The sequence below is a fragment of the Typopeltis vanoorti genome, chromosome 1, assembly GCF_054136105.1.
Source record: "Typopeltis vanoorti isolate ZY-2024b chromosome 1, IOZ_Tvanoo_1.0, whole genome shotgun sequence".
Classification (NCBI taxonomy): domain Eukaryota; kingdom Metazoa; phylum Arthropoda; class Arachnida; order Uropygi; family Thelyphonidae; genus Typopeltis; species Typopeltis vanoorti.
In genome coordinates this window covers 130,061,170-130,087,887 of record NC_143549.1, presented here as the reverse complement: position 1 = coordinate 130,087,887, position 26,718 = coordinate 130,061,170, and the positions used below count along the sequence as shown (strand labels likewise).

At 35.8% G+C, this 26,718-nt stretch overlaps 1 protein-coding gene across 1 annotated transcript in view; it reads left to right on the top strand.

Moving 5' to 3' along the window:
* LOC150110425 (protein RCC2 homolog) overlaps positions 1–26,718 on the top strand; it is a 198,403-nt gene that overhangs the window by 81,931 nt on the left and 89,754 nt on the right. Inside the window, exon 4 of the mRNA XM_090393729.1 lies at positions 1,583–1,714. Coding sequence (XP_090249855.1) covers positions 1,583–1,714 — 132 coding nt within the window. The remainder of the gene's footprint in view (positions 1–1,582; positions 1,715–26,718) is intronic.

Genomic DNA, 26,718 nt, shown 5'->3' with positions numbered 1-26,718 from the left:
TTCACTTTTTTTTCTTTTTTTTTTACTACTGCCACTTTTAGTGAGACAGTAGACAAAAATTAGTTGCCTTTTTCAGTTCTCATTTTAAAATTTGTCAATCATCCCTTGTTCACAAAGTTTATTTTTCATGTTTGGTGTTGAATGCTGTTGCTGCTTCTTCCTTGCTGACCAGTATTGCCTGATAAAATAATCTTATTATTTAGAAGGATAACACCTTTTTCAGTCCACTTTGTTTCAATAATACCTATCATGCCCACATAGTACTTTTGGAACTTTTTCCATTGATAATTCTTACCTTTATGGGGCCTTTCCTCCGTTGTCATGAGATTATTCCAGTAGCTGGCTGATCATCTTTACTCTACTTTCTTTCAAGGTCACATGGTGGTCAGCATTCATTGTGTAGAATTTATGGAGACAAAAACACATATTAGAGCAATTATTTTACTTATAATTAGGAAAATGACACTTGATCTCTATGTCGAGGTCATCATCAGGAAAATATAATGAACAAGACAAAAGCTACGTGACACTATTCAAAAGTAAGCTAAATCTAACTGCTTTGTTAATTATTTGTACTAGCCTGACCTCTGGTGAAACAAACAAACAAAAATTAAATTAATAAATACTTTTTATACATAATTCGTATAATAACATACAGATGATTCAAAAAATTACAGTAGGACTACATCAAATTCATCTTTACAGTCCTGTTTGGCATTCTGCCATCATGATCTGGATTCTATATTGACTGCAGATGGGTCTTCCATATTCTTGGAATTACTAATCTATCATTCTTGTTGAGATTATGATGATGAATCAGCATCTCACCACTTCCTTGAATTTTCTTTCAAACCAGTTTTTGGAGCAGTGTAGGAACTTTGTGCCCTTTCAGTTAATTCTAGAGATGTCTGGAGTGCATGGTCTGACAGACCTGTTTTACTGTAGTGAAGGAATTTAATGTGCCATTTGTGTTTGCCTTTTCTTGTTGGAACTGTATATCCTGTTTTCCCTATGTAGGGTTGCAGGTGGGTGATGAAATTTTTTAAACTCCTAGTTAGACAAGGTAGGGAAGGGGATCTTTGGATGAGCTGAGTATACTTTTGAGTTTTGCAGGAGGTTTGAAAGTTGTCTTAATATTGTATTCTATAGTGTTCTATTTTTTTCTGATATTCCCTTAATGTGTAGTATGGCCATACCATTTTTGCAATCTTTTTTACCTTTCTTGGCATTATTGTTGAGGATCTTGTGAATTATTATTATTTTTTTTTTGATGTAGCTATTTTTTTTCTAAAGGTTTGGTTAATGATTTCATAATCCTTCTTTAGTGTCTGTTCATCAGAGCAAATTGTTAGGGAATTGTTAAAAATTAATAGTTAATGCCAGTAAATTTACTTATTTTTAGTGTTGTACATTTTATATCTGAGATAATGGATTACTTTGTAGTTTTATAAATGTCACTTTTGCTCTAATTCAAGTGAAGAAAAGCCCTTTTTAAGAAATAATATCACTGTTTTCATTTAGAAAGTGCAGTGGGTGTTTATGTATTTATTTATTTTTCTAAAAAAATTGTTTATTTATATAGGAAGAAATGATAAAGGGCAGTTAGGACATTGTGATCTAAAAAGAAAGGATAATCCAACTGCCATAGACACTTTACGAGAGCAACTAATCGTGGATGCTGCCTGTGGACGATCTCATACTTTATTTCTCTCAGGTAAATTCATTTTTGATAATATGAATATATTCACTTTTTACTAAAAATAAATATCTAACTTTCCCTCTTGCTTACTATTTCTCCCTTGACATTCTCCTAAATTAATAATCTTTCATACATCCCAGCAGTAGCACACTCAGGATTTAATCTTGGGGTGTGTGTTTGGGGGGGGGGGGGTTGAGTAGATGATTTGAGAATTCACACTATGCATTGCATACGACCTATGACTGAGCATCTGCAGTGATCGCTAATTCATAAGTAGTATAGAAGACATGACACAACGTAAATAAAAAAATCAATTTTAACTAGGAAAAGATTTTTGGAAAATTATTTAAATTAAGGGGATATTAAATCCCACATTGTTTTAAAACTGAATAAGAAACTCAAAGATTGGAATCAGAGAGTTTCTTGCCGAATATAGTAAACTATAAAGTATCGGCGACCACTAGCGTGAGCTAATGCAAGTGACCCTAGTGCGTAGTACAATACCGGACAACTCGTAGCATTTCCTAGGAAATGTGTTTTTGCATACTAGGGTCATTTGCATTAGCTCACGCTAGTGATTGCCGATACTTTATAGTTTACTATATTCGGCAAGAAACTCTCCGATTCCAATCTTTGAGTTTCTTATTCGGTTTTAAAACAATGTGGGATTTAATATCCGTTTAATTTAAATAATGTTTATATCGCCGAAATGAAGCTTATTAGCTCTTTATATTTAAGATTTTGGAAAATTTTCTAGTGTTTTTTCCTTTATCTTTTGGGTGGGGCCTGTCCCCCCTGGGTGCACCACTGCCATCCCAGTCCAATTTTCTACTTTTATTAATTTTTTCAATTTTTTAATATTTTTTTAAATTCATTTTTTTACCTCGTTCAGAAACCCTACTCTAGAGACAAAACATAGAACTTTTTCAAGCCACTTCAGGCCTCCAATAATCTGGGCAGTGCTCTCGCACTGGGTAAGGAAATTCATCTACCACCTTAAAGACTATCAAAATACATCCATTGCAGGATTCAAACCCATAGGTTGGAATGCAGATATACTAACCAGACTAATGTTGGTAAGAACTTTACAAGAAGATAGGCTTCCTTAGAGCAAAAGCTCAAAACTATATGATTAGGAGATCTGCGTGCATTCTGTGAGGAATTTGGACTGACCAGGTGGTGATGCCTTCTTGTGGTGCATTCATTAGACTTCATTAATAGTCATCATAAATACTGAACAGATGAGGATTAACCGCTGTTTATGATTTGGTGAACCATATTGTATTCTGTATTGATATTGACTGAAACTATACACACACTGTAATGCTATAATATCATATAGAAATTATGCTTAGTGGGGATATTGCCTGGTTAACCCCCCCCCTCCAACTATTTTTATTAGGGAACCAATTTAAATATTGAGAAGTCAGCTAATGAGACAGCCCATAACAGAACTGTAAGTGAATGAATTCTATCAGTATATGAAGCATTAGTGGAAAAACTACAAATATACAATGGTTTTACATAAACACTGAAAACAAATGAACTATTTCAAAATATATTTAACTCTGAGATTATAATACAATTTTAGAACAAACTGTTGAAAAGATCCATCCAAAGTCCCATAACTGATTATGGGACTTTGGATGGAATAAATTTTTGGAATAAATTGCTATAGCAAATCTTCCTTTAATTTAAATAAATCTAATATTTAAATATAGTAAATTATAATAAGTAAAATCTTTCTTTAATGTAAACTACAATATTCCTTTGGTCCTATATGATCACTGATGTATTCACTATTTATTCAACTCCGGTGACAGTTGACTGTCTTTACACATTATTAATATTCAAAAATCTGCAAGAAGAGGTAATCTGTGATGGTATGATCGATTAAACAAAATGGGAAACTGAAGTTTAGCAAAAGACATCCTCCACTTTCTCATTCTGGAATTTATGTAATCCTGTGCTCATGTGCCCTTTGTTATTATGGGCAGGCAGTTCGTTCAGCTCAGATTTATTTAGAGATTTCTCATGAAGTATATTCTACTTCATGAGTCTGATAAGTCTGGTTTGGCCAGCCACACATTATCCACTAGGCATTTGGAATAAAACTCAAGTTCTGCACAAAAGTTTTTTTTTTTACTTGAAAGACTATATAAAAAAGTTGTGAAGGCCATATCCATTGACTTGAACCTCAAAGAAAACAACTATCTTAAACTAAACTCTCCCAATTTTGAAAAGTCACCCTAAGTAGCACTCCTTATTTCTTTGTCTAATGAATTAATAATTATTATTTAAAATACATTTCTTTGAATTCTAATAATTGTAGATGTAGATGAAAAGCCAAATGGGTATATTTTCTGGCAAAGTTAGTTAAATAAGGGGATAAAAATCCCTTATTATTTTACAGCCAGTATGCGAAACTCTAAGATCGAAAACTACGATCTACAAGTTTCATGCCAAAGAACTATCGGCGAATCCAAGCATAAGTGACCACTTGGTAGTACCACACCAATCATATCAAGGATAGTGAGGGAGCTTGCTCCACCTTTGCTTCGAGTTGCCTTGGTGTGGTTCTACCAAGTGATCACTTACGCTTGGATTGGCCGATAGTTCTTCGGCATGAAACTCGTAGATCGTAGTTTTCGATCTTAGAGTTTCACATACTGGCTGTAAAATAATAAGGGATTTTTATTCCCTTAATTTAATTGTAGATGTAGTTATCCTCTGCAGTTACAGCATATTGTCATGTCATCCCCCACCTATCTGTCTGAATCCAATCTTCTTTGTTAAATCAGTTGTGGAGAGTAAATTAAGTATATTTATGTATAATTTTTATTTTTGTTTATTGGTTGGATGAAGTGAAACAGTGCAGAGTAAAATGAAGAGAATTGTAGATATGTATGGAAGAGTGAAGAAGACAAAAACAAATGATGTTAGTATGAAAGAGGTAACAAAAGACCTACGAGTGACGTTATATGGGAGATTTGCTTATTTGAGGTGTGGTAAGCAAGAAGATACACAAGGTTTGTTTTTTCTTGGAGATAAATTAATAGAATGATTGAAGTGTTGGATATGAGGAGTAAGTGAGCAAAAGCGTTGGTAGTGGTAATAGGGAACATATGACTTGACTGAGAACAAGGAAAATATAAGATTGGACATCAGGAGGTTGTTGAGAAGAATAAAAGATATTAGTGTGACAGGTGTGATAGATATTGGTTGGATGACATTCTGTCAGGAATAGAGATGGAAGGGTATGATGTATTTCATGAAGATAGAAAGTGTAAAAAAGGTAGAGGGGGGGTGCTATTGATGATAAAAAAAAGAGTTATGTCCATACGAGGAAGAGATGCAAAAGGGAAATAGTGACATGTGAGATACAAAATTAATAGAATGAAATACTTAGTTGGATGTTGCTATATACCTGATAATGTGGGTGGTAGTGACCATAAAATGTATAATGAAATTAGCCAAGTAAATAAAAGGGTGATCATTATGGGTGATTTTAATTATGGCAATATAGACTGAGATGATGAGATAGCAACTGGAAGTAAAGAAAATGAGTTTCTTCAGATTTTTAGAGACAGCTATCAGGCATTATGTAACAGAGGGCACACGAGGATTTTTGAGTTTTGGATTTGATCGTCACATGAGTGTTATTAGAAATAAGGTGTCAAATCATCTTCTAGTTGGTGACAGTCACCATGAAGTGATTTCCTGGATGTTGCCAGCAGTGTGAGTACTTCTGTGAGAAAAGGGTGTATGTGGAACTACAAAGCTGGTAATTATGAGAATCTCAGGAGACAGCTTGCAGCATAGCATGGAATGAAGCATTGGGTGGAAAGGAGATCAATGCTGCTTGGGTGATATTCAAGAACTGTTTAGTAGAAGCAATGTCTAAATGTACTCCACAGGTCAGAAGGTTAAATAAGGTAGGTGTGAAATGGATCAGTGAAAAGATTAAGCATGCGATACAGAGGTAACAAAGAACAGGCAGGAAGGGGGTGATGAATCATTATGGAAGGATGACATCGATTGGAGAAAATGATATAAGAATAACTGCTGCAGAGGACATAATTGAGATATTTAATGAGCAATTTCATCCTTGTGAATCATCATGTTTTATCATGGAGAGTTTGAGAGCAGTGGATGATGAGGAGGACAGACTGTCTGTAAGTGAGCAAGAGTTATATGGGGAATTAAGCAAACCTGATGTTAATAAGGCTGTGGGATTTGATAATGTATCACCACATATTTTGAAATAATTTGCCAGGGAGTTGAAATCTGCCTTGACATATTTGTTTAATATGAGTCTTACATTGAGTCAAGTTCTGAAGTAGTAGAAGGAAGGCAAGATTGTTCTGCTTCATAAGGAAGGTGGCAGAACTCAAGCATCAAATTATAGTCCTATCTGTGTGTGTGTGTGTGTGTGTGTGTGTGTCAGTTGTTGTGGTTAAAGTGTTGAGGAGGTTGGTGAGAACCAGGATCAAGAATTGGGTTGACAACAGTGGTATTATCGTTGATGGACAGCATTGATTTGCGAAAGGGCGGTCATGTTTTAGTAATCTACTTACTTATTACAGTTAGGTGGCAGCTTCATTGGACAAAGGAGATGGATACACTGAGATTTTGCAAAGGCATTTGATAGAGTACTCTATCTGTTGGTAGGCAAACTAGAGTGGATGGGATTGGATATTAGTGCATTGGATTGGAGATTGGCTATCTGATAGATATCAGTAAGTTGTGTATGGAGGGGGGTTAGCAATATCCCAGAAGAGTAAAGTCACTAGTGGTGTGCCTCAGAGGTCTCTTTTAGGACCATTGCTGTTTAACCTGTATGTTAATGATATTGGGAAAGATTTGGATGGGGATATTCAGTTGTTTGCAAATGATGCAAAAGTTGGGACATACTATGAAGAGTAGAGCAGATGTTGCAACCTTACAAGACGACTTGAATAGATTGAGTTAATGGGAGTGGGGACGCAGTTCATTGTTGCAAAATGTAAGGTTTTAAAATTTGGGAAACAAAGATAGGATGTAGAATTTAGATAGAAGATATCTTGGGGTGATAGTGGATAGGGATCTAAAATTTAGATGAGACATTGCCAAAATTGGGAGGTTAACACAATAAATTCTGGGAATGATGTGGAGAACACTGACATAAGAAGTATGAGATTTTTGTTTCGTTGTATAAGGCTTTGATTAAACTACATATAGACTACAATGCGAAGATTTGGTCACCTGATTTTCAAAAGGACAAAGAGATGTTGGAAAGGTCCAGAAGTGATTGACTAAGGTAGTTACTGATCTCTGGAATATTGAATATGAGGAAAGGTTGAGAAGATGCAATTTGCAGAGTCTAGTGGGAAGTAGGTTTTTTTGCATGCAGAGTTGTGAATAATTGGAATACCTTGCCTGAGAGTATGGTTTCTGTTGAGCAGGGGTGGGGAACCTTTTTAGTATTGAGAGCAAAGAAATTTGCTAATTTAAAAACTTCCACGGGCGACTGGCAAATTTTTTTCTCATGCAGTACTGCGAGTACTGCATGAGAAAAACAAAATCAAAAGTCAATATGTTTTGACATGCAGGAAAATGTCATGGTGGTAATTGGGAAGCAACCAATTAGAGAGAGTCTGAACTTTGCCTGCGAGAAATGCTCCTGATTTCTTTTTATTTTAATGGCTGGTCTCGATATGATGGTTGCCAGACGTATGATGATCATATTTTATGTAATATAGTTATTTTTGATTTTGTATATTTAAATTTAAATCAATTTAATTATAATAAATTGAAATTATTATAAAATTTTATTTACATGTACATACGAGTACATCAGCAAAGGTGCGAATTGAAATAGACTCGCGGGCGAAATTTTGCCCACAGGCGATGGGTTCCCCACCCCTGCTGTAGAGGATTTGAATGTTTAAGGCAAGGTATGATGAGTTGTGTGTATGACAAAGGGACCTCCTAGATGAGTCCTTAACTCCATAGGGATCTTAGGATAATAATTTGTTCCTGTGATGGTGCATCAACTTCAAAATCTGTGTGTGTTGCGTATTTCAAAGAATTAAGCTTAAATAATTAAAATTAAAATATTTACTATAAACATATAAATATATACAATAAATACAATTTGGTATAGCATTAGTGAAAGAAATGGAATGAAAGCTACTGAGACTTAGAGAGAGAGTGAAGGATGCAAGAATGTAGTAGCAAAAATAACTGATGAGGGAGAGAAAGGAAGTAAAAATGAGGAAATTAAAATTAGGTACAGGGGAATGTAAGGTAGTGAGCCTACTGGAGTGAAATTGTCAGAATGTAAGATTTGATGAAACAGTTTTTCAGAATGAAAAATTAAGTTCATGAGAGAGCTTACGGGAATATACTCCCCGACATTCATGAGTCATGAGTTGCCTTAGACACTTGGGCGTCTAACCAAGAATATATAGATGCTTGAGTGGCATCTATGTCTTCTAAATAGTCCACACTAAGGCAACTCGTGAATGCCAGGGAGTGTATTCCCATAAGCTCTCTGGTTAACTTACCTTACGAAACTTTCATAGTTTCTACATTCGGCTTTGAAATAATGTTGGATTTAATATCCACTTAGCTTATATAATCTGTATTTAAGTTTTGTAGATCTGAAAAAGTTATATGGTTTAAATGGGACATTATGTCCTGCAGTGCATAGCCTCTATTTGAGTTGTAAATCAGCAGTTAGTATAGGAAGATGGTTTGATGTTAAGTCAGGTGTGTGACAAGGGTGTGCATTATCTCTGGTGTTATTTCATCATCTATATGGATCACGTTATGAAGGAAAGTGGTATTAAATCTGATATCAAAATTGGGAATGTTAATCTTAGCTCTTTACTTTATGCAGATGATGTTATACTTTTAAATAAATCCATGACAAGTTTCCAGGATTCCCTGATCAAATTTGAATAACTGTTTTAATAAATTTGGTATGAAAATCAGCATTAAAAGACAATGAAAATAGGTAGAAACATTTAAAACATCAACTGCATCCTGAATAGAGTACCTATAGAACAAGTAAAACATTTCAGGTGTAACATTTTTATATACGTATTTAATATATAGTTATTTTATGTTTGTTTATGTACGTAGCATTACTTTTATTTTCAATTGATACAAAATTAATAATGGAAAATTCACGTACAAAGATTATTTAATAGTATAATTTTCGCCTGTGTTTTTAATGAGGCATCTTCAGTACATTTTAAGCTCCAATTAAACAATAACTGACAATTCCAAAATGCATCACCTAAGTAGCTGGTGTAAGATAACTTAAAAGGTCAATAAATTTCCCCCCCCCCCCAAATATATATATACAATTAAAAGTTAGGAAAGATTAGCTGATTTATAAAGTACTATCTCCCATAAAGGCGATAGGCGTAAGCTGTCGGATCTGTTTAAGTTAGGAGAATGAACCAAAGTTTCACATGTTTCTTTATAAAGGCATTCCATGAATGCCTTTATAAAAAAACCGACTTTTGTGAAGGATTCTTGTCTTTCTCCAATGAACTCTATGTCTAGTGAAGATGGCTTGTTCTGCAAGTCCAGACTTTTCAGGTTTAAAGTATTCAATATAAGATTGGTGTTCTTCTAGCCAAATAGAGGCACATCTTCCTGTTTGTCCGAAATAAGATAATCCACAAGAGCATGGAATCTGGTAGGCACCTTTATAATTAAGATGTGGAAGCTTGTACTTAGGAGAAATGAGAAAGGTTGAGATTTTTCTAAACGGTCGAAAGGCAACAAAAATATTCAGTGGTTTTAAAACTTTTGCTACACGTTCACTAATGCCTTGTACATAAGGGATAGGAATGTGCGTTATTTCTTCTGTATTTGAAGAGGAAAACATATTAAAACCACTCAAAGCTCTTTTAATGAAGCAATTCTTATAACCATTAGATAGAAAGGAAGAAGTTATATATTGCAGTTCTTTCTGTAAAAGATCGTCTGAAGAACAAAAGGAGTGGGCCCGATGAACCAGTGTTTTAATGGTTACTGCCTTTTGACTGGGATGGTGATGAGATTCAGCATGGATATAATGGCCTGTATGAGTCTTCTTTCTATAGACTGATAAATGTAGATTACCATCTGGTTGACGAAGAATTAGAAGATCTAAAAAGGCTAACTGCTTATTTGATTCTACTTCTAGGGTAAACTGGATCCTAGGATGAAGTGCATTTAACTTAGAAACTGTTGGAGTTCATCAGAAGAGCCATTCCATACAGCAAAAATGTCATCGACATATCTGAGCCAATGAGTAGGTCTGGGAGAAATGTTGTCAAAGATACGTTGTTCAAAATGTTCCATAAAGAAATTGGAGATAGCAGGAGAAAGAAGATTGCCCATTGTTTTTCCTTCAATTTGTTGATACAACTTATTTTTAAAGGAAAAATAACCAGAATGTATTACAAAATCAAATAATTTTACAATGTCTGAAGGAAATTCCTGTTGCAGTAATTCAATGCTTTCAGAAAGAGGCACATTTGTAAATAACGAAACAACATCTAAACTGATCATGATATCAGAAATGTCCAAATGAAGATCTGAAATTTTATTTTTGAAATCCGAAGTATTTTTTATATAAGTATCAGTTCTTCTAGTTGAAGAGGAGAGTAAATTTGATAAAAATTTTGAGATTTTGTAAGTGGGGCAACTTATACAATCTACGACTGGTCTCAATGGAATGCCTGGTTTATGAACTTTTGGAAGACCATACAATCTAGGTGGACGACCGAAGAAGGTTTTGAGTTTTTTCTTTTGATCTTCATTCCATGTAGATACATTATCTATAAGAGAATTAAGTCTCTTCAATTGAATCCCGGTAGGATCCGGTGTAAGAGGCCTATAAGTTGAATAGTCACGAAGTAATAGAGACATTTTTCTCTCATATTGATTCAAGATAGGAAGGAATATGAGAGAAAAATGTCTTACGGCTTACACTACCCCCTTTATGGGAGATAGTACTTTATAAATCACCTATTCTTTCCTAACTTTTTATTGTATACATTTTTTTTTTTTGTTAGGAAATTTATTCACCTTTTTAATTATCTTATACCAGCTACTTAGGTGGCTCTTTTTGGAATTGTCAGTTATTGTTTAATTTGAGCTTAAAATGTACTGAAGATGCCTGTGATACACAGGTGAAAATTATACTATTAAATAATCTTTGTTTGTGAGTTTTCCATTATTTTCCTCTCTTCGTTATTTTCGTATCTGCTTGAGCTTGTGTAAAATGCCTATATGCTCTAACCTTAAACTCATGTATAATACTATTATTTGACTTTAGTCCGCTCGTAATCCACTTAGCTTACCCTCCCCCCCCCTCCCAACCAATGTCGTAAAGTGCACTCTCACACGTGCTAGCACCCTAGTATAAGGTGCTAGCACGTATGAGAACCGGGGCAGAAATCCTTAATTTAGGTTGCTATAATTCAAGTGCATTAATCCTTAAAAATTTATTTTTGTTAATGACTGCACCATTAAGGATTTTGTAAAATGGTTTATAATTTTCCTTTACATACAAGAGAATAATTTAGCTAAGCACGTATAATAACCCTTAGATCATTTCATCTCAAGCAACTTCAAATTACTCAGTTGTGGCGGTTACTTCACTTTTGTCACACAAGTAATGGGACATATCACGTGCCTGATTCTCCACATATTCATATGTGGAGAATGTCTAGTGCTTTAAGTGAGACAACTCACTTAAAGCACTAGACAAAGAATTTTTTTTTACACCCAACTTATTAGACACATGAATGGATTTTAGCATACATATCCCTACTCTCATTCCTATTAATATAAGGCAAAATTATATATAACACATTCTAAGCATTAGGATAATAATATAACAGAAGCAATATTCAAGTTTACGGTATTCTTTTAAGCACATTCAAACAAACGTTTGGCTTTCTGACCTCTTCACTACATTACACCATTAATTAAACAGAACTAACATTGATCATCTACACACACAATCTTGGACATTAACATAGAGCAATTTACCTACTAGTTCACAATATCTTGTAAAATCCTGGGTCCTCAAGGGATAAGGGTGAATTCTGCTGGTTCCTTTCTCACTTTGCGAGATGGTTGTGATCGGGCACTATTCGATGGTTGCCGTCTTACAAATTCCTTCCTTGAAAAAGTAATGTATTTCTTTGGCGATGTTAGGAACTGCTTTGGCTGCAACAAATCAGCATGCACATGGATCAGTACATTTGTCGAAGAATATCTTGGAAATATCTTGAAATATGGCCTCTCTTGCCAGTGAACTCCCCACGATCTCCCAGAAGACTCACTTGTGGGAATCCAACTCTTCTCCTCCCTGAAAGTTCTTCCAAAGCCAAAAAAAAAAGAGATTTCTTGTCCCACATTCTCCCCCTTTTATATCATTGGACGTTCCTTGGCTTACCTTCCAAACTTCCCAGATATTCCAGAAGCGCCTGACGTCATCCATGCTTACGCCTTAGGTTTTGGCGGCAAAACTCCTATAATTCAGTGACCTTTGAGACTATTGTTGACCTTCAGTTTACTAGCATAATCTTGTCTGATCCTTTTAGTTACAAAATGCTTGTGGTTCTACATTCAGTTATTCTCACAATGCATTACAAAATTACGTTAGGTTTTGGCGGCAAAACTCCTATAATTCAGTGACCTTTGAGACTATTGTTGACCTTCAGTTTACTAGCATAATCTTGTCTGATCCTTTTAGTTACAAAATGCTAGTGGTTCTACATTCAGTTATTCTCACAATGTATTACAAAATTTATTACATTAAAACAGGCTATATACACTTCTAATTATATGTATTTTATGGCCCATGTCAAATCGATGTAGGTGAAAAATTTTTCTATATTTTGCCACAAAAGATTTTACACAGGTATTTAGGCACACTTTTCAGTGAAAATGGCAAATTAAATTTGGAAATAGCAGAATTAGCAGTGGTGGTATGGCAGGAAGTTAACTGAATAAATTTATATGGAATAAGAGAGAGATTAGTCAAAACACTAAACTAGCTGTATACAAGACAGTGTTCAAACCAATTTTAACTTATGGATCTGAAAGCTGGGTTAGAAATAAAACTCTTGATCAGTGACTGGAGACCACAGATATGGGAGTCATCCTGAGAAGATTATGGGATGAACAGATGGCATCAGGTGCAGTATCATATTAAAAATGAGGATATTAGGAAAGAACTTGACATTGTTAGCATTCAGGAATGTGTTAGCAGAGCTAATCTCAGGTGGTATGGTCACTTAAACAGAAAGGGGGGGATTAGCTAAGCAAGTGTTCTTCCAGGAGGAAGGAAAAAGAACAAGATGTAGGTGAGTTGATACAGCAAAAAGTGCCTTAGAAGACAGAAATATAAGATCTGATGATATTGAGATGTTGACAGATAACAGGCTAATCTGGAGGAAAATTGTTGATAAGATGCTTGTAATCATGTTACTTTTCATGTAGTACTATCATAAGATCCTCCATACCCTCATGAGGGTATATGTCAAGAATTTGATGATGATGTTTATAGAAAATCTACACATAAGGGAGATTATTTGCACAAACAATTACACCATCATCCTGCTCAGCAATATGATATCTTAAAATCATTAACTCACAGATTCAGGGCCATCTCTTCCACTGACAATGCTCTTACTGCTGAACTCACTTGCATCACACTTTTAAAGTCAATGGCTAAAAGAATAGACAAAATAATAAATGCTCTCCCAAAATCCCCTTCATTACTTAATATGCAAACTGTTACCATCCTGTACATTCATGGTATATCTGAAAAGATATCTAAAGTGCTTAATAAATATCAGCTCCTCACCACATATCAAATTGGCAACTCTCATCCATTCATATAAGGACAAACTCTCTTCTTTATCACCTCAGGATTCTATGAAGTGCCTTGTACTTGTGACCTGGCTTACTATGGATAGATGGGAGGAAGTCTTGATATCTGCCTGGGAGAACATAAAAAAATAAGTACATTCAGCATTATTGTTATAGCCACTTGGGTAGCAAATCATGTTTTGGATATTCTTTACACAGGATCAAATGGAAGAAAACAAAAATGCTATACAGAAGCCATTATAAGTCAGAGAGGTTGATTTTGAAATCAGCAGCAGTCTTAAAGCATTCCCCAAACATCAACATTATGGCTGTATCAATTTACCAAAAATCTGAGAAATAGTCATTTTAAAATCAATTTAATATTTGTGTTTTCTCTCTATTTATCCAACAATAAATGGCACCTTTTAGGTCTCTAGTTCCTTGTTTTGTCTGTTACAATTTTTATAAACTGGTTCCACTGTTAACTTAATTATTGCTGTTCATGTGCTATATGGTCTAACTTTAAATTCACATATAATACTATTATTTGACTTTGGTCTGCTCGTAATCCACACTGTGATAAACTGTTTTTGTAGTCTAAAGATGCTGGATATAATACCAGCAAAATATCAGCAAATAAGTTAAATAAATATTAATTATTTTCTTATTATTCTTGTGTTGTGAATCAATACCATTAAGTAAATTGATATAACTGCCAACACATGAAGCCTTTCTACTTGCTTAAGGAATTTCTAAGCATAAATAGAGGATGTAATATTCAGGCAATAATAATCATGGAAACATAGGAGTATCTATAGCATGCAACACTAATTAAGGTAATTTTCTTAAATGGTGGGCATTATCGAGTACAGTGATGTGGACAAATATCAGTATGGAGAATTGGACAATGAGATTTATTTCTGTATATGAACTGACAGAAGGTTCTTCTAAGGAAGAAGTAATGTAATTTTTGAAGATATTAAAGAATTCAGTTGACACAAAGAAAAGTGAAAAATTAGTCCTTGTTGGAGATCTAAACAACAGAGTAGGAAATTATTATTTGGTAAATATAAAAATGTTTTGGGAAAATTTGAGTAAAGAGCAAAGCTAATGATAATGGTAAGTACCTGTCTGATTTTTGTTCAGGTCATTTTGACTAGTCATTACTAACAACATCATTTTCCAGCAAAAAAGTTGTGCACAAATTTACCTGGAGAGTAAACACAATAGGAAAAGTTTCATTGACTATGGTATTGTTGATATAAAATCTTCACTCTAATTCAGGATGCATGAGTATACAAGGGGATTTGAAATAGGAAGTGATCACCATTTAGTTTTGAGCAGGATAAAATTGAAAAGTGTGTAAGAAAGTTATAAAAAGAATCAAAATTTAGTAGCTTTTAGAGGTGAAATGTAGACTCAAATAAAGCAAAATAAATAGGTTTGAAGACAAGATCCAAACATTGGAGATTCGTTGACAGACCCTGAAGAAAGCCTTGATTGATTCAGCTGGAGCTTTCATATGATGAGACTATATGCAAGGATAGAAAAATGAGACCTCCATGGAGGCTTCGGAAAGTTAAAGAGCATTCAAGGAAAAGAGGAAGTCTTATCAAAAGTTTCTAGCAAGTAAGTCGTGCTCCAAGAGAATACTGGAAAACATATAAGCAAGCAAAGCATTGTTTAGAACTAGCTGAAACAAAAGTCATGGGAAGACTTTGGTAAGAACATAGAAAATAAATATCAGAAAGGTAGATTAATATTTTGGATTCTTGGAAAAAAAACTTAGAAATGATGGAGGAAAGAGTACTATAAAAGAAATCATAAAGGTTGCACAAAAAGTGAAGATATTCTAGATGTCTGGATTGATTACTTTGAAAGATTGCTAATTGAAATAAGCAGTGACAGCACAGTAGTAAAAAAACATTTTAGAGGAATCAAGAGTATTGTCAGTACCTGAGGCATAAAAAGCCACCAAAGAAAAGTTTTTTGATAAAAACTAGTATAAAAGTTTTACATTGGCTATGCTGCATAATTCAGAAGGTTTGGCCATTGGGTTGGTAGTTCCAGATGATTGGAGTAAAGCTATCATAATACCTGTCTATTGAAAAAGGAAATAAAACCTAAATATGAGAATTACAAATGAATTTCCTTACAGAGTGTTCCTGGTAAGATTTATGCAAGTATATTTTAGAAAGGCTAAGAAAAAATCTGGAAGGGAAACTCGGAGAACAACTAGCTGGGTTCATGCCAAACTCAGGTTGTCAGGATCAGATTTTCACTTTGAGACAAATAGTTCATAAATCATAGGAATACAACAAAGATCTGTATCTAAGTTTTGTAGATCTGGAAAAGGCATGAAAAGATGCCAAGAAAAAAGCTATTCAAAACGTTACAGTTATATGGCCCAAATGAGTTATTATATCAAGTAGTAAATAGTCTGTATTTGAGTTGTAAGTCATCAGTTAGGACAGATACAGGAAGACGGCTTGATGTTTAATTAAGTGTGAGACAAAGGTGTATGCTATCTCCACTGTTATCTGTCATCTATTTGGATCACATTATGAATGAAAGTGGCAAACCTTATATCAAAATTTGAGATTTACCACCCCTTCCTAACTGACCATGACGTCTATAGACGTCCAGCTAAATCTGCATACGATTCTGTAACACAGACATGGGCAACCTTTCCTAGTTTGGGGGCCAAATTATCATTCTGTCTCCCAGTCAAGGGTCGGATCAAATTATTAAATAAAGTAAATTAATATTAAATGAATTAAAACAAGTTGCTACTTAATATTTCATTTATTTATAATATAATGCTTTGGTATAAAGCTCTACATAAATTTTATAATATAATGAATGACATAACAATTTAATGTGAAGGTTGGCCTCGTACTTCAACTACAAGACTATCAATACTGACGTTAATATTACTTAAGGATAATCGCATAGAATTTTCGAGGTTTTCATCCATTATTCTTGTCCGAATTTTTGATTTATTGTATTTCATCCTCGAAAAAACTGTTCAAACATATATGTGCTGTCGAAAAGGCACGTAAATTTGTTTATTTTTCTTCCACCAAATAAAATTTATAAAAATCCGTCAAAGCAATGTTGTTAAATTGTGATTTTTAGCACTAAATCCACCTGAAGCTCAATAAGTTCCATCTGTAAGTTTTCTGGCACATTATTTACATCAGCATCCATTGGTTGAGCAAATATAGCGAATGTGGAGTCTTTGTTTTTGAAGTCAGCAAACCTTGTATCAAATTGCTCTATTAGTGCCTTCAGTTCATCTCCATAACAATTATGAGGGATATTTTTATGAGTTGCTAGAGTAGGAAAATGATAACAATTTTTAGCTCTTATCTGACTTTCCAACAATCTTATTTATTACAAAAAGCTTTGACATGTCCATGCAGTTGATGAACTAATTGTCCTTGTTTTTGCAATTTAAGATTCAGTTCGTTTAGGTATCCGGTAACATCTACAAGGAATGCTAAATCACACACCCACTCATCATCTTTTACTTGGTTAATTGTTTTTCCTTTTATGTCTATAAAATCTGCAATGTCTTGTCTTGGATCATAAAATCGTTTTAGCATTTTACCTTTACTCAACCACCTCACTTCACAATAATAAGACACATCTTCATAATCCGAAAATAGATCTGCCAAATACTCCTTAAATTGGCGGTGATTAAGTGCACGTGACTTAATAAAGTTAATACTGGCTGCTACAACTTCCATAACATTTGTGAATTTAATCAATTTTGCACACAGATTTTGTTGGTGGATAATGTAGCGAAAATTTGTTAAATTTTCCGGATGGATCTGTAGTTCTATTGCTCTTTCATGAACTATTCCAGTTAATCCCTTCTGTACACCAGCCATTGCAGGGGCTCCATCAGTGCATATGCCAGATAGTGAACTCCATTTAAGCCCAACTCTCTCGAAGACTGTGTTGACTGTTTCAAATATATCTTCACCAGTAGTTGTTCCTTTTAATGGCCGAAGCGCCAATAATTCTTCTGTGATGTTGAAATCTGCATCAACTCCTCGAATAAATATTGCTAGTTGTGCTGTATTGGAGGCATCGGTGCTGTCATCCAAAGCAATTGAAAATGCTTCCAATCTAGCAATCTCATCTTTTTGTGGTTGTTCATCAATTTTTGGGTGATCCGCATGTCTCGAAGTAAAGTGTCTCTTCAAGTTGTATTCTTTGTTGACGGATACGGATTTGTTGCACAGCAAACATACAGGCAAACCTATATTCAGAATAAAATAATAATCCTCTGTCCAGTTGTCTTGAAATTGACAATTCTCTGCATCTACTTTTCTTTTTTTTTTTTTTTGCAATAACCCCTGACATTGACTCAAATTTATAAGCGATATTCAGAACTGTCAAACAAAACTGTCTTCTACACCGCAGACACTGAACAGAACACAACATCAATGCACTTACCGAACTGCACGTTGTAACATGTTCACACACGCCGCCAGTCAAAGTGAGAAAGAGACCTTGGTTGGAGAAAACATAGTGTGTTTTGCACAAGTCATATGATGTCAGCTTAATGCGAGTTAGTAGAACACACCATGTTTTCTCCCACCATGAATCAGGCAAACTTCGCTGAAATAGATTAGGGCCGGATCAAAAGAAGTAGAGGACTGGGCCAGGGGTTGCCCATATGTGCTGTAACACATTGAATAACATGGATAAGAAGTGCGATTTGATCTCACTGTTTCATCCACCTCGGCTGGTAGGGAGGTTAATCTCAGCAGCTCTTTACTTTATGCAGATGATGCATACTTCTAAATGAATTCAGTACAAGTCTGCAGGATTCCATGACTAAATTGAATAACTGCTCTAATAAATTTGGTGTGAAAATCAGCAATAGCAATGAAAAGAACAATGAAAGGCAGAAACATTTAAAACATCAACTGTATCGATGATGATATTAAGATCATCATCTTGAGCATATACAAATATACAGGACAGGCTAAGTTACATTACATACAGTAAGCTAGAGAAACAATTATTTGATCACAGGTTATTCTACTGAGAACCTATAGAATAAGTAAAAGATTTCAGCTCTTTAATTACAATTTTTAATGCAGGTAGTGAATTAAAAATGGAAATAGATTATTGAATTAGCTGAGCTAGTTTGGTAGGAAGTCAACTGAATACATTTATATTTGTAAAATCAGTCACTGAACTAGCAGTATACAAGAAATTGTTCTATCCAATTTTAACTTATGAGTCTGAGAGCTCGGTTAGAAATGAAACACTTGATCAAAGACTGGAGACTAGGAAAACAAGTTTTTCCCTGTATGGCAGGATAAAGACCCAGATGAAAATCAAGATCTAGGTGAATTAGAAGACTGAAATATAAGATCTGACAGTGTTGCGGTCCTGATAGGAAACAGATTCATTTGGAGGAAAATTGTCAGTAACAAGTTAGTAGTGATGTCATCTTTTCATGCAGTATTATCATAATATCCATCATTTTAGAAATTATGGACTTTACAACCGTGTTATAAATAACTTTTAATTTCTCGACGTTTCGATCTTCATATTAAGATCATCATCATCTGGAGCATATACAAATATACAGGACAGGCTGAGTTACATTACATACAGTAAGCTAGGGAAACAATTATTTGATCACAGGTTATTCTACTGGCATGACCTCTAGTGGAAAAAAAAATTACAAATGAATTAATTATTTAGAAACTACATCAAGCTAAATTCTATTTATGATAAAATGAGCAAATATTCTTTCTTATGGATAGTTTTCTTTCAGTAACAATGATGTCCCATTTTTAGCATTACAATTGTTATTTTTGATTTAGGATCCTGGATTATCTACAGTCCTGTTTATAGTTACTCTTAGAGAGGAGGGTTCCGTGGGTCGAATATGTGCCTTCCATATGTTTGGGATTTTTAGATCATCATTATTGTTCAGATTGGGGTGGTTGATAATAATCTCACAGGCTTCCTTAAATTTGTGTTCATACCATGTTTTGGTGTGATGTAAACACCTGGTGCTTTTCCAGTCAATTCTATGTAAGGTGTTCAGGGCATGATCAGAAAGGCCAGCTTCACCATAATTATTATATTTAATGTGTTGTTTATGTTCTTTTTGTCTGATAGGAATTGTGCGTTCTGTTTCTCCTATGTATGGTATGTTGCAGGTGCAGTAAATACGATATACTCCAGGGTGGGCCAGCGGAGGGAGTGGGTCTTTGGATGAGTTGAGTAAGCTTTTTAATTTTTGTAGGAAGTTTAAAGGTGGCTTTGAGGTTGTATTTTTGTAGTACTCTGTTTATTTTGTCTGATGTCCCTTTAATGTAGAGAATGGTTATAGTTTTACTGTAGTCTGCTTTGTCTTTGTTTTTTATTGAGGTCTTGTAGAGAATTTTGTTAACAGTGTTTTGGCTGTAACCATTTTTTAGAAAAGTATTGCTGATAACTTTAAATTCGTCTTTCAGTACATGTTCATTGGATCAGAACTTCAAAGCCCTGTTTTTTAGAGTATTAATGACACCTAGTTTTTGTGTTGAGTGGTGGTAGGAGTTTATGTGTATATATTGGCCAGTATGTGTCTGTTTCTGGTAAACAGTGAAGGAAAGATTGCCAGAAGGAAGACGTGTGACAAGTGTATCTAGAAACGGAAGTGTGTTCTGTTTTTCAATCTCAGTTGTGAACTGTATGTGTTTGTGTTGTTTGGTTAGATGGCTAAGGAAAGTGTCTAGTGTCTGACGGCCATGGGACCAGATTGCGAAAACATCATCAACATATCTAAGCCAGACTTTGGGTTTTAAAGGAGAGGAATCTAAAGCACATTGCTCAAAATGTTCTATATAAAAGTTAGCGACAGGGAGGGGGGATAATGGCGAGCCCATGGCTGTGCCTTCTTTTTGTAGGTAGAAAGTGTTTTGCCATACAAAATAACCAGAACGTAATACATGTGCAAAGAGCACCGTGATATCTGGAGGGAATTTGTTCTGTAAAAAAAGATTGTGTCATTGATTGTGACATTCGTAAAGAGGGCAGAGACATCAAAACTGACTAATAAATCATCTTATTCTAATGTAATGTCTTTGATTATGTTTATGAAGTGTTGTGTGTTTCTGATATAGGAGCAGGAATGACCTACCGATTCCTTGAGTGTTGCTGCTAATTTCTTGGCGCTAGGTGATAATTCGGGCTATCTATTCCTTCGACTGTTGGCCAGAGTGGTGTGTTTTGTTTGTGTATTTTCGGTAGCCCGGGGAATGAGCATAGTGTGGAAGTAGTTTTTTGATCGTATCTCTTCGGGCCATGTTTTTTTTTTTTTTATGTTGGGCCCATACACAGGAGGTTGATTGGTTAACCTATAGTACATTAGTACCGTGTATGGGTGGTGGGCTGGGAAAGGATGAATTTGTTTACATTTGATTTGACTTTAAATTGTATTTGTTGGGAACAGTGCAGCAGTTGCAGGGATGAAGGAAGAGGAAAAGAAATTTGTTCTGTTTGTTTCTAGGTATACTGTGAAGGGTTGTTGTGCTGCAGGTGTTCCAATGACCTTAGTACTGAGCGTGGGAATTATTGATGTTATTTCGGATGAGCATTTCCCATGGAAATATTTGTAGAATATACTTACTGCAGAGACCAAACGTCTCTGTGAAAGTGGGGAGAGAGAGTTGGTAAGGGATGGATTGTTGATAAGTCTAATTGCCCTCCTCTGTATTGAGTCGAGCATTTCGAGAGAGCTTTTAGGGACCCCATCCCATGTGTGGGAGCAGTATTCAATAGTTGGTCAGATTTGTGACATGTATAATGTTAGTAGCTGTTTGGGGGGTGAATTAACATCTCTAGCGGAAGAGAAATCCTAGTTTTTTTTAGGCCGAGAATGCAATGTTTGAGATATGTTTGTGCCAGGAGAGGTTTGATGTGAGGGTGATTCCGAGGAGCGAGATCTCAGGCTGTCTGGAAATGTGGGTATCGTAGAAAAGGATACTGGGAAAAAGTTGTTCTTTTTTATGGGAAATAGTACAGAACTGGGTTTTGCTGGCATTGAAATTTATGAGGTTATCTGAACCTCATAATAGGATGGCTTGGAGATTGGAGTTGAGGGTGGTGGTGGTGGTGGTCAATGTTCTGTAGGATGAGGCAAGTTGTGTAGGGTAAGGCTTATCGAATGCAAGCGAGGAGTGTAGTGTGCTGTCATCTGCAAAACTGTGTATTGGGTTGGAGGTCAATTGCAGTAGGTCATTGATGTATAGCAGGAACAGGGTTGGTGAGAGGACAGAACCTTGTGGGACCCCAGCATTGATTGAGTGGTGCAAGGATAGGGGGCCATCCACCATCACACACAGTGTGCGTCCAGACAGAAAACTGGCAATCCACCTACAGAAGTCCTGGGTCAGACCAAATGATGGTGGTTTGCCTAGTAGGCCTTTGTGCCAGACCCGGTCAAAGGCTTTGGAGATATCTAGTGAGATATCTCCACTTGAGATTCGCCAAACCTCTCCATAGCATTTGTCCAGAGATGGGTGACATATGTGAGTAGATCTCCTGTTGATCGGCAGTGGCAGAATCCATACTGGCAGTCATTTATTTGGTGAGTGTCTTCAAGATAGTGTAGGAGGTGGGAATTGATGATTTTTCCCATTACCTTTGACAGGACTGAGGTAAGCGAGATAGGGCGGTAATTGGATGGCAGTGACTTGTCACCCTTCTTGGGAATGGGCTGAATATAGGCCAATTTCCAGTTTGTGGGATAGATTCCAGTGGAGTAGGAGAGTATATATAGGTGACATAGGATAGGGATCAGTTCTGGAGCACAATTTTTCAGAACAATTGGGGGAATGCCATCAGGACCAGGAGACTTTTTTTGTGTCTAATTGGGACAATATTTTTCTAATTTCATCCTGGCAAAAGGATATAGGGGGCATTGTATGTTGGGTGTCTGGAATGGTTGGGAGACATTTACCATCATCGGTTATGCATGCATTTGAAGCAAAGTATGAGGCCAGAAGATTGGCTTTTTTTGTGGGTGATGAGGCAGTAGAGCCATCAGGGTGTGATAGAGGTGGGAATAGTGTTGGACAGAAGTTACGGCCAATTACTTTGACAAGAGACCAAAAGGCTCGGCTGTCATTTGGACAGGCTGCTAGTTTCCTGCTTTTTGCTCTTTCGAACTCTGTTTTGGAAACGTTGATTGTTTTTTTTTTTTTTTTTTGCATCTATTACGGGCTTCGGTGTAAGCTTTGAAGGAGGATGAGGCTCTTGATTTCATCCAGTTATGGTATGTCTGGTGTTTCATCTCTACAGTCTTGGCACATCTTTTGGAGAACCAGGGTTTCGTTAGGGAATGGCAGTTCAGAGTGTTGTGTGGAATGTATGTATTCATGCCTGTGAGGATTACTTTGGTAATAAGTTCGGTGCATATGTTTGGGTTGGAAGGCCAGAAGCAATAGTCCAACCACGGGAATGCGGCATAGAAGTTGCAGAGGCTGTCCCACTTGGCACTGTTATAGTGCCAAACTACTCTTGTATGGGAGTATCTGTGTAAACGTTGTTGCATGGGAGGGGGGGCATTAGGTTGTGGTCAGAATTGCCCGGGGGGGGGGGGGGGGGGGGCTCACTACTTTCACTGTATATTTGGAGGGCGTCATTGATGAGGATGAGATCTGGTTGGCATCTGGACAAGTTGTGTAAGGTCATTGGTAATGGCAAATGTTTCTGCATCTCTGCCTGCAAGATCTGTCAACTGGAGGAGGAAAGCCAGCCAGCTAGCGTAGTGGATGTTAAAATCTTCTAGGAGGATGATTTCGCTATTGGGAAAGTAGGATTGGAGAAAGTCTACTTTTAGTGAGAGGAAATTGAATAGCTCAGGGTGGTTGGTTGCATTGGGGAGTGATAGAGGCAGCAGATGAATTGAACTGAGTGTGGAAGGGATATTTTCAACCAAAGAAGGTCCAAGTGGTGATTCTAGGTTAGGTGCTCTCTGGCAAGGTATGTCTGAGCAGATGTATGCGCAGGCACATCCCCTCATACATACCACCCTTGGGGCGAAAGTTGTTGAAGAGTGAGTAGTTTGGGAGGTTGAGATAAGTGGTGCTGGTGGGGTGGTGAGATTTGGGTTTCTGCCATGGAGAGTAGGTGTGGTTTGGTAGACTTTAGGTGGTAGTGGACACTATTCAGGTTGGAGTTTCGACCACGGATGTTGGTGAAGTGGATGTGTAGGGTTTTGTGGGATGTTTGTTTGGCCGCATTGGTCTTACACATTTCCTATGCGGTGCCTGCCTGCTGGTCTCCATGGTGGCTGCTAGTGGCATCACTTGGTTTTTTCATCAGTTTATCTTGTCTGTAGTTGATGGTTCAACTGTTGTCACCATTTTGACATTTTTCTTTGAGTTGTCTTCGAAGCTGGCGTCTTCGTTCTCTTTGTGCAAATGGTAAGTCTGGTTGGCACGTATGTGCGATTGGCAGCAGGAGTCTTTGAACTTGTTGTTGATCACTGTTATTATTTTTAATGTGCTTGTCGGCGTGTTGCAAGTCACTTTTACTAGGCACGGAAAGTTCGTACCCTTCTTCCTTTTATTTATAGGCCCGAAGCGATGGCACCTGACGATATTCTCAGGATCGATGTTGCATTCTTTGGCTAGTTTCTTGATGTCCTCTTGTAGTGATTTTCTGTTTTCCGCTGGGAAATTCAGAATGATGGCGTTAAGTTTTTTGTGTTCAGCCTCCATCAAGTCGTTTACCGTTGATGCGATTAGATCGCGAAGTTCTTTCACTGGCGGAGTGGAGCTTGCGTTGCGCTGGTTTTTGATTTGATTTAGCTTAGATTCGGCTGCACATATTTTGTCAGTAAAAGTTTCATTTAAAGCATTGATGTGCTGTTTGAGATTTTCGACACGTTTGCCTATGTTCAGAAGTTGTTTTATTGAAGGAAGGCACAGCGAACAGAAGAATGGCTGGTTAAGTTCGATAAGTAGCTTATGTGCAGCTTCGTCAATTTTTGCGCAGGAAGTGTACAGCCAGTGGCAACAGAACTCGCAGAATATGCTCTTTTTTTTTGTCTGTGACACCGGTTTTGCAGTTGCGGCACGTAATAGGATTGTCGGTAGTGGTGGATGACACTGTGCTGGCAAAACACATGGTGCTCGTTCACCATTGGCTTTTATTGCCGCCATCTTTGCTACGTATGGTAGGCATCAAGAGCGCTTACATGTGGCTGATTTTGAATTGGAAGGATAGCTGTTTTAATACACTAAAAGTACTTACAGGTTGTACTGAAGTATTCCGCTGCTCGGCACCCGCTGTTAGGTTTCCTTTTGATGGTTAATTTCAATGGAAAAACTCGCAATAACGGTAAATTAGGGAGCATCATCTTATAGTAGCTTATTTACTGGCGCCACCTGGTGTCCTTCTCCTAGTAATTGATTTAAGTAGTTTCTCTGTTTTCAGGGAACGAACTACGCTCGTTCCCCGAGAATTTACGGGCTACCGAAAATACACAAACAAAACACACCACTCTGGCTGATAGTCGAAGGGATAGATAGCCCATCTAAACAGTCTAAAAGAGTCTAAACGATTGTTTAGACTGTTTTTACAATACATATATGTATGTCTCTCTTATCTGTAATGGTTGTCCTATCAACTGCGAGTGGTATTAAATTTCTAAAGTGAAAACTAAGCACACAAGTTTGATTTTAGATGTACATATTTGTAATGATAATTCTCTCCTTTTTATTATTTTAAAACAGTCATATCTTTTTAATAATTAATAAAATTGAGTTCTTACACTTCTAAATACCAAACAGAAAATAGTTTAATAATCCAAAACAGGTGCATTAATTAAAAGAAAAATATATATCATTCTAAATGATCATTCAAAACAGTATATCATTCTAAAACTTAAAAAAAAATAAATAAAAATAAATAAAACCCAGCCAAGTCCAAATTATGTTAGCTGCTTAAAGTATTCTGTCTCTTTCTCTCTGAAATATATATTTAGTTCTGCATCAGCCATTTTAATAAAATTGTAAGGAAACAATGCTCTCTCTCTCTCTCTGTTTGTCTGTCTCTTCGAGCGAAAAATCTTTATATTTCTAAGAAGTAAAGGAGAGAGCAATTATTCTAACCCTTTTTAATGAATTTGCTGAATGCTATCAATGAAAATTCTAAGTTTTCATAGCTGATCAGTCTTCTCTTACAAAAATTTGAACACTCCTACATTCCTTTTAAAGTCACAGATAATCTTACAATTTTAGTTGTTGCCATTTTTCTCTAAAAGTCACATAAACAGTCATCTTCACTTTCTTTCTATTGATATCTCCTTCAATGTTCCTTTTATTTTTCTTTGAAAGACTTCTTAGTAAAACACACAACACTATTAAACCTCAGTTGTGCTATATATATTCTCCCTAACAACTGTATAGTTGCACTTTTAAACATTCTCTTTTCATCTGAAAGATTATATCAAATATTTGTCATCAAGTTCCAAAATTTCTCTAAGAGCTGTTATCCTAGTTTCATCATATCATAACAGTTCACAACTTTTTAACGTTTTTTTTTTCTTGTTTCTATATGAAAGATTTCAAACTTCAAACAGAAGTATCTGCCATCAGCATCCAAAAATTTTATTCATTTTTCTCTAGCAACTGTATCATAGTTACCATGTTCTTCTTTCTTGTGCATGCTTTAGCATGCGTGATACTTCCGATTTCCATTTTAGAACATGAAACTGGAGCTGCCATTACTTCTTATCATCATGGCACTTTAATTGAAAATGGGAATTGACACACTTTGACTAAAAAAGTAAGTTTTTTATATTCTCACTACTTATAAAACAGACTTAGAATATAATATTTAAAATTATAATGGTGATATAAAATTATGATATTCGTTTTTAACAAGTCTTTAAATTCATTTGTTTCAAAAGTCACATTATACATAAAGTTATATAAACAGTGCATAATTTATTATTCTATACAGTAATTAATTGCATTTTCTCAATTACATTATCCAAAGAAACAATTATAAAGAGAAAATTAAGTTTACGCAATTTTAATTATAAAATACTTGACGTGTAACAAAAGGTGGTCTACAAAATCAAGAAAATTATCACTTTTATGTGGATCTGGAAA